This window comes from Lithobates pipiens, unplaced genomic scaffold (assembly GCF_037356315.1).
Source record: "Lithobates pipiens isolate NorthernLeopardFrog02 unplaced genomic scaffold, aLitPip1_a1.2 Scaffold_13, whole genome shotgun sequence".
Lineage (NCBI taxonomy): Eukaryota > Metazoa > Chordata > Amphibia > Anura > Ranidae > Lithobates > Lithobates pipiens.
In genome coordinates, this window is record NW_027507718.1 from 533,120,477 (window position 1) to 533,134,647 (window position 14,171).

Sequence of the window (14,171 nt, forward strand, 5' to 3'; positions counted from 1 at the left end):
TTTTGGGGTGCCGTACGCGGCTAGACTCCCAAAAAGTCCCACACATGTGGTATCCCCATACTCGGGAGAAGTAGCGGAATATATTTTGGGGTGCAATTCCACATATAACTATGGAATGTGTGAGCAATATATCATTTAGTGACAACTTTTTGTAAAATTTTTATTTATTTTTTTGTCATTATTCAATCCCTTAGTACAAAAAAATTAATATTCAATGGGCTCAACATACCCCTCAGCAATTTCCTTGGGGTGTCTACTTTCCAAAATGGGGTCATTTGGGGGGGGGGGTTTAGCCCCTCAAGAAATGAGATAGGCAGTCATAAATTAAAAGCTGTGTAAATTCCAGAAAATGTCCTCTAGTTTGTAGACGCTATTACTTTTGCGCAAACCAAAAAATATACGCTTATTGACATTTTTTTTACTAAAGACATGTGGCTGAATAAATTTTGCCCTCAATGTATGACTAAAATTTAGTTTATTCGATTTTTCTTATAACAAAAAGAAGAAAATATCTTTTTCCTGGTGCCTCCATGGCAGCATACCTGTGACAAGCTCCGCCTTGGCTCCTCCCTCAGGACTAGTGAATATTATAAAAGAAAAGGTTAGTACAGCCCCTGCATTCTCCTTTTTTTCCTCATACCTCATGGCAGTGAATCCTGGTCGGCGTCCTTACCTTCTGCATTCGGCAGCGTCCGTCCGGGTTCAAGCCTCTCCCGGACGCAGTTCCTTCTCTTGGGCAGCTAAATGCGCTTATAAGGTTGGAAGTCCCTTCTGTAGGATCTTTTGGGACAAGCAGTTTGTCTCTTAAGTAAGAGCTTTACCTGCAGTACGGGCGTTCAGGCTCCAGTCTATGGCAGCAGAGGTGGCAGCTTTGCTCTGTCCCTGAGGTTTGTTTTTTCCCTCCAGTCTCATCTGTCCTTCCTGTTTGTCACTCCCAGACTCACTAGGGGCCGCGCGCGGCGAGTCTGTGTCATTTTATAATAGTCTAGCGTTCCCGCCGTCGTCTGCGCATGCGCCGGCGGGTTGTATGTTTCGACGGTCAGTTTTGACGTTCGGTGCGTGTGCGGTAGCGTCGGAAGCTTCGGCGGCCATCTTTTTTGAGGGCAAATGGTTCTTTTTGCCCTCAGAGTGTCAGAGGAGGAGCTTTAGCACGACATCACTTCCCCTCCTCCTATTTATTTCCCCAGCAGCACAAGTGAAATGCCTGTGGTCAACAAGAGAATTACACTCTAGAGTTCCAGGCTATTCCCACCCCTGTTAAGGTAAGGCATGTTTTAATGCATTTGTTTTTGTACATGTGATCATCCGAATATATTGGTATAGCTCTGATGGAATGTCTCTTTTCACTTAAAAAGAATTAATTTATTAATATATTAAATTATTTAAATCGGAGCCTCCAAAAAAAAAAAAAAAAAAAAAAAAAAAAAATATATATATATAAAAAATGGTTTTAAAAAAAAAAAAAAAAAAAAAAAAAAAAACACAAAACACAACACACAGTAACGGGGGGTGGGAATCGTCACTTTTGTAGGCAAATTCCCTTCTTTTCCATGAATCAGCGCACGACCGGTTGACGCCTTTTCCTCTGACTCTTTCCTAGCCGTTACCTCTGCTAAGCCGCCTAAACATGAGCCTTTCGCCGCCCGCTCAAGATCCTACTCTACTCCCAAGGTAAGGACCTACGCCCAGGTAAGTTTAAAAAAAAAAAAAAAAGAGTGCACTAAGGACGATACTTTTGTATTTCAGTCCTGTACGCCAGAAGACGTCTAAGAAGACCTCAAGGCGATATGGAGATGACGATGATGATTCCTGTCACAGCAGAGACAGGTCACCCAGACATGGGCATTACAGAAGCGGCAGGAAAGCTTCAGCTAAGAGGCGCCGTCATTCGCGCTCCCCGAGACCTAGACTTACCAGATGTCAGGCCTGCGGAGGCTCCCCACTTCCGGACAAACTAATTTGTCGAGACTGCCTTAGAGACTATGCAGCAGACAGAGAGTCTGAGAGCCTACAGGTGGCAGATCTCCTTAAAAAGGCAGTAAAAGACTCCCTTACGGAATTGGTCGCTATAAGGCCGACACAACAACCGGCATCTCCTCCTCAGGAGCTGATGGCGGAGGCCTCCATTCCTGGTCCATCCACCAGTGGAAGTGGTCGTCTGTTCCCTCCCTCCTCCTCTAAGCATCAGGACGAAATGGCCATTTCAGAGGATTCCTCAGATGACACAGATGCCTCTGGCTTTGCCTTTGCCATGGTCCAGCCCTATGTGCAGGCCGTTAAACAAGCAATCGGTTGGGAGGATTCCAACGTGGAGGTCAGGAAGTCCAAATCATACTTCCCCTTCCTTAAGCGCCAGATCTCCTTCTTCCCTCTTATGGAGGAAATCAGGGAGGTGATCGAGGAAGAATGGGGGAGGACAGACAAAAGACTTTCCACCAATCGATTGGGAAAATTATACCCTCTCTCTGAGGCAGATTCCAAAATGCTGGACGGCCCGCCGGTGGTAGATGCCGCAGTGGTAAGGCTGGCCAAGAACGTCACTTTACCCCTAGATGATTCAACCTCCTTCAAGGACCCTCTGGATAGAAGGATGGACCTTGACCTTAAGAAGGCCTATCAGATGGCAGGATATGCCTGTAAACCTGCAATAGCTCTGACATCAGTGTCCAACGCACTACGCGTCTGGACAGATAATATAGAGTCGGCAATCCAACAGGATATCCCTAAAGAAGAGATAATAAGGGCATTGGATGAGCTGAAGCTCTCAGCCGACTTCATTGGAGAAGCCGCCATCGATTCCATTCGTTGCTCCGCAAGGGCAATGCTTCACACAGTAATGGCCAAAAGGGCACTGTGGCTAAAACCATGGGCAGCGGACGTTGCCTCGAAGCAAAATTGGTGCAAGATACCTTTTGACGGTAAAGCCTTGTTCGGGGAAAAACTCGACAAAGCCATCTCTCGGGTCACCGGCGGAAAGTCAGGCCTACTTCCTCAAGACAGGCGTTCTAGACGTTTCAGATCCTCTGCACCAAGGTTCCAATATTCCAAAAATAGGGACTACCGACAATCAAGACAAGGGAAAGGCTTCAGGCACAACTGGAAGAGCACACAGTCTACGTTTCTCAAGTCCAGGAGGCAGAGGCCGGTACCTACCCCACAGGAGCCATCAAAATCTTTTTGACGCCAGGCCAGCCCAAGTGATCCCTGTAGGGGCCAGGTTGAAACAGTTCTCAAAGATTTGGGAACAAAAATGCAGGGATCCCTGGGTAGTTGCAACAGTCAAACACGGTCATTCCTGGTCCTTCCTAAACCAACCCCCCAAGGACTATTTTTCTCCGACAAGGGTGTCAAGATCTCCTCAAAAGGCGGAAGCTCTGAAGCGATTTCTTCTTTCCCTACAGGAACAACGGGCAGTAGTTCCAGTGCCTCCATCCGAGAGATTTTCAGGTTTCTATTCCACCCTGTTTCTAGTCCCCAAAAGAAACGGAGGGTGGAGACCTGTGATAGACCTAAAGAGGCTAAATCGCTACATTTTTCTGGAAAGGTTCAAGATGGAGTCTCTTCAGACGATCATTCGCGTAGTCCAACCAGGGGATTGGATGTTGTCAATAGACCTGCAAGACGCCTACTTACACATACCCATACTCCCTACATTCCAGAAATACCTGAGATTTGCGGTGGGGCAAGTACATCTCCAATTTCGGAGCCTTCCGTTTGGCCTCTGCACGTCACCCAGAGTCTTTACAAAAACCCTGATTGCCATCATAGCACCTCTGAGAGAATTGGGGCTCCGGGTGTATCACTATCTGGACGACCTTCTACTCCTGGCGAAGAACCCAACCCAGTTATTAGAACACAGGGATATCCTGTTAACAACACTAGTGGATTTCGGTTGGAAGATAAACTACGAGAAAAGTCTTCTCTCTCCGACCCAAGAGATGGTCTATCTGGGAGCCCTGTTCAATACAATGAAAGGATCAGTGTCTCTCCCACCTCAGAAGGTATCTTCCATTATCCATCAGATGAAGAAGGTGAGCTCGAGATCCTACCTGACAGCCTCAAATTGTTTGAGCCTGATAGGTCGGATGTCATCATGCATCCCTATGGTCCCCTGGGCCCACTGGCATTTGAGACATTTTCAGCTGGAGTTCTTAAGAATGTGGAACAAACGATATCTATCCCAACCCATACACCTGACAACCCGGATGCTCAGGAGTCTACATTGGTGGATGAAGAGACAGTCGCTTCTGAAGTCTCGCCCGCTAGGGCATGTCGACTGGATCATAATTACTACCGATGCCAGCGCAGCTGGTTGGGGAGCACATTCCAACAAGACCTCAGTACAAGGGAGATGGTCCTTCAATGCAGCAGGCGTGGTGTCCAATGTCCTGGAGCTCAGAGCGGCCTATCTTGCACTGCTAGCCCTGGAGTTCGAGATTTCGGGCAAACCAGTTCTCCTCAGGATGGACAACAGGGCCGCGGTATCTTATGTGCACCGTCAAGGAGGAACGCGCAGCAGATCCCTCCTGAACGAGGTGGAGCCCATATTCCTCTGGGCCGAAAGGAATCTGAAGGACCTGAGGGCAGTCTATCTGCCCGGCCATCTCAACTCAAGGGCAGACAGCCTTTCCCGCAGGTTCGCAGACACCAACGAGTGGTCCTTACACCCGGAAATCTTCAACTGGATAATGATCCAGTGGGGGCCCCTCGAGCTAGATCTCTTTGCGACAGCATCCAACACCAAACTTCCAAGGTTTATCTCGAGATTTCCGCACCCCCAGGCGGAGGCAACAGATGCCCTATCAGCCCCGTGGGCATGCGATCGGGCCTACGCTTTTCCCCCGCGGCCCCTCATACCGAGGTTCCTGTCAAGACTCGTGAGGGAGACATCGACGGTGATAGCGGTTCTGCCATACTGGCCAAGAAGGCCTTGGTTCCCTACGGCAATGGATCTGAGCACCAGTCCTCCAGTCAAAGTTCCAATAGTACCCCTCCTCCTGTCGCAAGGATGTCACACCCACCCAGATCCCCGCAGGCTGGACCTTCACATCTGGCAACTGAAAGGGAAAGGTTCCAATCCCTAGGGTGCTCCGACAAGGTGATCGCAACCCTGCTCAAGGCAAGAAAACCATCCACAAACAACATATATGATAAAGTATGGAACAACTTCAAGACCTTCATGCTTGATAGAAACTGTGATCCAGGTTCCCCTTCGTCATCTCAAATTCTTGAGTTCCTGCAGGCAGGCCTGGACCTGGGTCTTGCATTGAGTACTTTGAAGGTACAGGTGTCAGCGATCTCAGCAGCAACCAGTAGAAGATGGGCGGAGGACCCATTGTTAATCCAATTTTTTAAGGCCGTCAGGAAGATCAGACCACCGTCTAAACAATCTTTTCCCACTTGGGACCTTACGGTCATCCTGGAGTCCTTAGCCAATCCACCCTTTGCCCCTTCGGACTCAATATCACTCTGGAACCTAACTTTAAAATTAGCCTTTCTGATAGCCATAACCTCCGGCAGGCGGGTGTCAGAGCTTCAAGCTTTGGGAGCAGATCAGGATCACATTATTTTTTACCCAGATAGAGTGGAACTTAGAACAATACGAGGGTTCATTCCCAAGGTCGCTTCATCCTTGAGCATGTCAGAACCCTGGGCACTCCCAACATTTTCTGAACAGGACTCTGTCAGTCTTCATGAATTAGACATCGCCTCCACTCTGAAATGCTATCTCCAAGCCACAGCTCCATTCCGGGCTTCCATCAGACTGTTCATAATTCCCTGGGGAAAACATAAAGGAAAGGAGGCATCAGCCAGAACGATCGCTTCATGGATCGTCAAACTCATCCACAAGGTGTACAGGACAAAGGGACTAGAGACCCCTTCAGCGGTCAGGGCGCACTCCACAAGAGCGGTCTCTGCCTCTTGGGCGGCAAGAGCGAATGTGTCGATCGAAGCTATTTGTCGGGCAGCAACCTGGTCATCCCAACACACATTCCTGAAACATTACAGGGTGGACCCAGGAGCTCTCTCCTCAGTGGAGTTTGGCAGACAGGCAATCACTTCGGCCTTAGCCTCTTCTAAATAATAAATTCTTTAATAAACCTCTAAGCATTATCCCACCCGTCTCAGCTAGTTATTTGTCACAGGTATGCTGCCATGGAGGCACCAGGAAAACAGAAAATTGTTCCATACTTACCGTAATTTTCTTTTCCTGGTGCCTATCCATGGCAGCATACATTCCCACCCTCGGTATTCTATATTAACGAGAATGCAGGGGCTGTACTAACCTTTTCTTTTATAATATTCACTAGTCCTGAGGGAGGAGCCAAGGCGGAGCTTGTCACAGGTATGCTGCCATGGATAGGCACCAGGAAAAGAAAATTACGGTAAGTATGGAACAATTTTCTGTTTTTTTTTCAAAATTTTCGTTCTTTTTCCATTTATATCGCAAAAAATAAAAATCGCAGAGGCAATCAAATACCATCAAAAGAAATTTGATTCAACAATTTGATTTAATCTTTTGGTTCTATGATTTTATTTAGTGCACTGCACCGATATCTAAGTCTATGGTATAAGACACCCGCACAGAGTCACTTTGTTTAACCCTCCCTTGGCTTTGACACCATATGCGATTTCTTTAGTCACAAGGCAAGCATTATTTGCATCTTTTGCCTTATCCAGCTAGTGATTGTTTTTTTTTTTGTACACTGTTACACATATACTTTGGTTTAGCAGATATATCTTTTCGGATCTATTTATTGTTCAGCACTAGCACTTTTTATGCGATTTTTGTCATTTTAACAAATCGCATGGTGAATCACTTTATATTTTATATTTTGTCCACTACTTTATGTATAGTATTTTAGTCACTTCAAAATGCAGTAGTAGTTATTTTCACAGACCTTCTTTATATTCAGCACTGTCACTTTATGCAACTTTGCTACTTTTATAAAAATCGCATTGGGATCACCAGTTTTAATTATTAGTATTTTTTTCTTATCCACTCGTTTTATTACTCAAAATACTACTACGCATAGTAGTGAGGGTTTCTCACTATATATATATATATATATATATATATATATATATATTCTCTATACATATATTGTTTTTTTCTACGTTCTATTTATTACCTTTTAGTGGAGACGACATTATATTTATCATCTAATCTTTTGAGCACTTATTGAATGTATTAAACCTGTTCTAACTAGATTCTTCACTATAGTACTGTGCACCACTACATAGTTACATAGTTACATAGTTAGTCAGGTTGAAAAAAGACACAAGTCCATCCAGTTCAACCAAAAAAAAATAAAAAATTATATATATATATATATATATATATATATATATATATATATATATATATATATATATATATATATATATATACCAGCCCATATACACAATTCTATACCCACAGTTGATCCAGAGGAAGGCAAAAAACCCCAGCAGAGCCATGATCCAATTTGCTAAAGCAGGGGAAAAAATTCCTTCCTGATCCCCCCGAGAGGCAATCGGATTTTCCCCGGATCAACGTTATCTATAAATTTTAGTACCCAGTTATATTACGTACACTTAGGAAATAATCCAGGCCTTTCTTAAAGCAATCTACTGAGCTGGCCATAACCACCTCTGCAGGGAGTCTATTCCACATTTTCACAGCTTTTACTGTGAAGAAACCTTTCCGTATTTGGAGATGAAATCTCTTCTCCTCTAGACGTAAAGAGTCCCCCTTGTCCTCATTGTTGACTGTAAAGTGAAGAACTCAACACCAAGTTCCCTATATGGACCCCTTATATATTTGTACATGGTGATCATAGCCCCCCCCCCCCCTTAATCTCCTCTTATCAAGAGAGAATAAATTCAGTTCCTCTAATCTTTCCTCATAGCTGAGTTCCTCCATGCCTCTTATCAGTTTGGTTGCCCTTCTCTGCACTTTTTCCAGTTCCTCGATATCCTTTTTGAGAACTGGATCCCAAAACTGAACGGCATATTCCAGATGAGGTCTTACTAATGATTTGTACAGATGATCTCTCTCTCTGGAGTCCAGACCTCTCTTATACAGGAAAGGACTTTCCTCGCTCACTACTCTTTTACCCTCTGTCTTCTTTAATTGGGGTTCGAGTACCCCATCTCGGTGTTTGCAGCGGTGCAACAATTAGATTACTTTCTGATTAGGTGCAGGAATATCTTTTCTTATACTCATCAAAAGAAAGCTCTATTTGTGGGAAGAAAAGGACGCAAATTTCGTTTGGGTACAACATTGCATGACCGCGCAATTACCAGTTAAAGCAGCGCAGTGCCAAATTGGAAAAAGACCTCTGGTCCTTAAGGTGTTTATTGGTTCGGGCTGTAGTGGTTAAATGGTGTTATTTCCGTTTAATGTCATTTTGTGCAGGGACTGTTCTAAACACGGGAAACACGTGGCACTTCACAGGCATACTACAGACACCCCCCAGGCACCATATTTAAAGGAATATTTCACTTTTTTTTTCACTTTAATCGTCATTAAAATCAGTGCTCCCGCCAAAACGGACATTTTTAAAAACATTTTAGGCATTGACCCATGTCCCCTGGGGCAGGAGTCAGGTCCCCAAACCCTTTTTAGGACAGTATCTTGCATATTAGCCGTTAAAATTAGCACTTTTAATTTCGAACGTTCGAGTCCCATAGATTTCAAAGGGGTTCTAAAGTTCGTACGAATTTGGGGTCCGTTCGAAAGTTCTGGTGCGAACCGAACCGGGGGGGTGTTCGGCTCATCCCTACTCACCACCACTATTTAACTCCAGTCAGTAATAATTAGGATTTACTAAAGGCCCGTACACACGGGTCGGACTTTTTGACAACAAACATGCAAATTAGCTGTTTTGGAGCAACATCCGACCCGTGTGTGTACGCTCCATCGGACAAACTTTTTCTGTTTTCATCAGACTTTTGTTGGCTGTGCGAACGGACAAACTTTCTGGCAACAAAAGTCAGATGGAGCAAAGTCCGACCGTGTGTATGCAAAAGCATCGGACTTTTGTACAAGGTACAAACACGCATGCTCAGCACCAATGCAAACGATCGAACTACAATACAGAAGTTGACCAAAGGTGGCGCTGGAGTCATTGAACGTCCCTCTTTTGAAGTGGCGTCAGTACGTTGTGACGTCACCACGTTCGTGTTTGTTGTCAAAAAGTCCGACCGTGTGTATGCAATACAAACTTGTGGACCACGCCCTTTGTACAAAAGTCCACGGAAAAGTTTGTACAAGGTCCGACCGTGTGTATGAGGCTTAAGATTACCACATGTTGGGTTCCAAGTACCTTGTGGGCTCCCCCCCCCATTAATGTGTTCTGATTAGAGTGTGACCTACCCGCAGATTTCATGGCGTTGGTGAGGGCGGGACAACTGTCGTTTGCTGTGACCGCATACAGGAGAGCGAAACAAATCAGAAGCTTCATCTTCATCTTCAGAGTCCAGGAACACCCGAGAGGGACGGAGAATCTGTGGAGAACGGGATGATATCTCACCATAAATACCGATTCTCTATACAAATATGGTGGACAACCGCGACACCAAATACGACACGAATAACAGAGACCATCACAAGAAATCCCAACATCCGTCTACATCGGGAGACAAAATAATCTCACTTTTCCTTACTGATACGTTCTCCCGACTCTGCCCCCAACGCGGAGAAGTTTCCCCCGGGAACCTGAAGTACCAGTTGTGGTGAAACGTTCCTCCTCTGGCTTCCTCCATAATAATCCATTTCACCAACTTTAAGGATTAACTAAACTGGATAAACTTGGAGCAACTTTATAGATAAATTACAGAAGAAGAATTTGTCCCCAACATTTACTTCTGGTGACGTCCCATAGATCCTCCTATATAGATAGTAATGGGGACTATTGGAAGAGGGACCATGCTCCACTCCTTTAGTAATTCCCCCTGAGCTCTATATATGGTGTATTATTATCATTATTCAGGAATTATTCGGCACCAACATTATAAAGGGAGACAGTACACCAGTAACCCATCATTGTCCCAGTGATATAAAGATTCAGGACCCCCATACAGGACTAAGACCCCCTCCCCCCTCCATAACACTTACCTGATGGATTTGAGAGAAGTTCTATATCTCATGAAGGTGAGGAGACACTTATATACCTGATGGGGACCGACCTTCCACCAATCACAGCAGGGAAGGAGTCATCTCCCTCAATAACCCCTCCCCTGCTGGAGTCCAGCCCCCTCCCTGCAGGGAACAGAAAGGAATGTGTATCCTCCCAGATACAATCATATCTTATGTGAGCCCACAGAGCTGACACTCCAAGATTTCACACAAACACAAGTGTGTATATCTGCAGGATTGTACTGGCATGCTCCATACCTCCCAACTGTCCCTGATTTCGAGGCACTGTCCCCGGTTTGGAGGAATGTCCCTCTGTCCCTCTTTCCCCCTCATTTGTCCCTCATTTTGGTCTGATCCATATAGTTGCATATAAAATGCACTTTTTATCTTTCAAAAAGTGTTTCCCAGAGCTAAACCTTTCATCCAATTTCTAAATTGCTGCATTTATACATTTTAAAAGCCAATATAAAGGAATAGTAGTGGTAAAAAAAAGCACTTGTGCATTTAATTAACCTTTTGTTGGGGTTAATTCTCCTTAAATAAGGTGTGACAGGGGGCGTGTCCTATGCCTACGTACACTTGCTAGTAGGTGTTCTTCATTCCCATCTCAAAATGTTCGGAGGTATGGATGTTCTGATTTTCTTAAGTGATAGCATATACCATAGCATAGCATAGCGCAGTACAGAGAAAACTTACTCTCTAATGTCCCCTCCCCCACAGATACAAACTATTATTATTATACATTTATATGGCTCTGACATATACAACAGTGCTGTATAGAGATCACTGAGCCAGTCATATCAGTCTCTGTAGCAGAGGAGCTTACACTCTAATGTCCCCTCCCCCACAGTCACACACTATTATTATACATTTATATAGCTCTGTACAGAGAACACTGAACCAGTCTCATCAGTCTCTGCACCAGAGGAGCTTCTCCACCAGGTGGTGCTGTTTTGCAAGGTGCTTTTCGCTCACTCTGCTGGGATCTCAGCTGAGAGAAGTAGCAATCCTGGGGGATGTCCTGCAGGCTTTTCCCAGGAAAGCATGCACCATGTTAAGGAAGACGAAGGTGGAGACTACCCAGAAGCACTGAGGCCTATACCATTTACTCAAACTGCAATGGATTCTGTACCTGTCCCCATGCAAGGGGAGTCCTTAGCAGCAATCCAGGATAAAGTGGTGAATATACTTTGCCGTATTACCAAGGAGGAACAGAAACTTGCTGTCCTAAAAGCGGATTTCAGGAAAAAGAAATCTCTGCACAGTAAATCTGGGAGCAGTAGGAGGGAAGACTCCAAGCTAAAGTCTCTGGAGGAGGCACTGAAGAAGCAGGAGAAGCTGGTTGCTTCTCTGAAAGAAAAAGGGTAAGAGGCTGAGAAATAAGAAGGATGTCAAAGCTCCAGGGAGCCCCGTAATGATACGCCCAGAAGGGGAGGGGTAATGGAGGGGCGGGCATGACCGGGTGCCTAGAGACACCTAACAAAGGAACATGATAGGTGGAGGAGGAGAAAGTGTGAAGGGGGAGGAGCAATATTTAAAAGGGGCGGAGCCAGAGCGGGACCAGTCACGAGGTGGAAGCATCGGAGGAGGCAGCTTTTCCCACCCTCCCTCCCTACTGTGTGGCATGTTTTTTGGTGTGTGTGGGGTACTGGTTGTTTGCTGGTGTTGTTGTTGTGTTTTGTTTTCTCTTTCTTTCAGGTGCAGATGGATGGTCGTCACAACAGTGAAGTCGGCCCCTTTGGGGGCTGCAGCGTGAGATTTCTGGTGGTCTTTGACGGTGGCGGTAAACAGAGGTGATATAAAAGGGTGGGGGGCTCATTGGTATTATGGGCCCCTCCGGTGTATTCCCGAACGGTGGACGGAATACTGGGAGTTTTTTTCACTGCAGGAATTGGTTGTCTCTGAGCGGTCACAGCGTGAGGCCTGGTATGGTAAAAAGGTAAAGCAGTGAGGTTGGTGTTTTGGAGTTAAAGTGGGTCACCGTCAGAGATCGCCAGACTGGAGTTGATAAAGTTGTTCAAAATGTTTTGTTTACAGTTGTAGATATATATTTATATATTTATATACATAATTTGGAGGGAGTAAAATATTTGGTTATGTTTAATAAAGGCTGTTGTGGCCATTTTTACTCCAAAGAGAAGGTGTGGTCTCATTATTATAGATATAAAAGGGGCTGGTAAGGGGCATTATTAAGACGGGGACTGTTGGGCTACGCAGGTCATGAATCTGAGAGGGTGGAGGTGGTAAATGCTTTTGAGGTGTTTTCTGAGGTGGAGGGTGGAAGTTCTTCTAGTGATGAGTCTATGGAGGAGGAATCACAGGGGACATTGAAGCATGTAGGGTCTCCAGGTAGGGAGGTTGGTAAGCATGCTAAGAAACAAATACTTCAATCATGCTGATGGTGGTTCCCGCTCCACTGAAGGTGGCAACCATTAATGTCTCCAACATAAAATCAGTAAGTGCTTGTAACATGGACTTATTTTTGCTCAGCGGGTGTAAAGCTGATATTTTTATTTTTTTTGCAAGAGACCTGGTAGTCTAGTTTGGCTGATATTCATCTGACGAAGAAGGACCCTCTTTCTGGTCTCCTCTGGTCGAGCCTTACGCTGGGGTTGCGGTACTTTTTTCCGGCATGGTAAACTGTCAGAGGTTTATTGAAGTAGAAATGGTCTTAGACGTCTCCATGGGGGGGGGCAGGACCTGCGCCTGATCAACATCTACGGGCCGCAGACAAAGTGGGACAGGAAATACTTCTTCATGAAGATCAAGCCTTTTCTTTTTACAGCCCGGCAAGTTGTCTTCGGTGGTGATTTCAACACCGTCACTAGGACTAAGGACAGGAAAGGTACCAGAGCCAGGCTGGACTGTGACGGCTTTTTTTTTAACAAAATAACTAGAGAGTCAGGTCTGCTTGATGTGCATATTCACTGCTGCCCAGATGACATGGGATTCACTTTTCAGCGAGGTAGTAGTCAGAGAAGAACAGATTGTTTGTTTGTTTTTTAAAGGGGAACTCTGCCTTCTCTACACCAGTATGTCAGGCGGTGGAGTTTCCTGATTACTGTATTCTGTCTGTGACTCTGAATAGCCCCGATACACCACCTAGGGGGAAGGGTACCTGGAGGATAAATTCATCACTCCTGGATGATGAGAAGGTGAGTCAATCCTTTGAGGATTTTTATTCAGGCACCGGTATCAATCATGGACTTTTGCAGCAGTAGGTCAGAGTGGTGGGAGCTTGCAAAACGAAGGATCGTTGGGTTTTTCAAGGCCATAGGAAGAAATAAACAGCTTGATGTGTATGTCACCTACCAGCGTCTGTGGACGGAGCTTGATAGGCTTGTGTCGAATAATGGGGATCCGGGATGATCTCTGAGGTTAAACTCCTGCTCAAGGAGTGTCAATATGACAGGCATGCCTCTTTGGTTGTGGAAAGGGATTATGGGAAATATCACTCACCCGACCCTTACCAGAATTGAAAACAAGGTGGAGCAGTTAAGTCAGTTGTAGGCCTGTTTGACAGTACAGGTTCCTTGGCGAAGTCCAAGTCGGGGATCCTGGAAACCGGCAGGTCATATTATGCTGACTTACTGGGCAGGAGGGACCTTCATCGGGCAGGCATATCAAATTTTCTGGATTATATTCAAGGACTGGGAAATGGCAGTTCTCTTGTGAGTTTGACAGAGGACATCACAGCAGATGAGGTGTTTAAGGCTATTGATAAGCTTGTCATTAAGACGTCGCTTGGGCCAGATGGATTGACAGCCAAGTTTTATAAGCACTTTAAAGCGGGAGTCCGCCGGGACTCCGCGTTTTTTTTTTTTTTCTTTAAAAGCCAGCAGCTACAAATACTGCAGCTGCTGACTTTTAAAATAGTGACACTTACCTGTCCAGCGCGCCCGCGATGTCGGCACCCGAAGCCGATTTCTCGATTGCCTCTCGGGTGCTGCCGCCGCCATCTTGGGTATGGGAATCAGGAAGTGGAGCCTTTCGGCTTCATTTCCCGGTTCCCTACTGCGCATGCGCAAGTTGCGCTGAGCAATAAGGA

General features: G+C 45.5%; 1 protein-coding gene across 1 annotated transcript in view; it reads right to left on the reverse strand.

Moving 5' to 3' along the window:
• LOC143975701 (uncharacterized) overlaps positions 1-9,775 on the reverse strand; it is a 74,180-nt gene extending 64,405 nt beyond the window's left edge. The window contains exons 1-2 of the mRNA XM_077478196.1: positions 9,713-9,775; positions 9,362-9,492 (exon numbers count right to left, since the gene is read on the reverse strand). Coding sequence (XP_077334322.1) covers positions 9,362-9,492; positions 9,713-9,760 — 179 coding nt within the window. The 5' untranslated portion in view covers positions 9,761-9,775. The remainder of the gene's footprint in view (positions 1-9,361; positions 9,493-9,712) is intronic.
• Between the last annotated feature and the right edge of the window lie 4,396 nt (positions 9,776-14,171).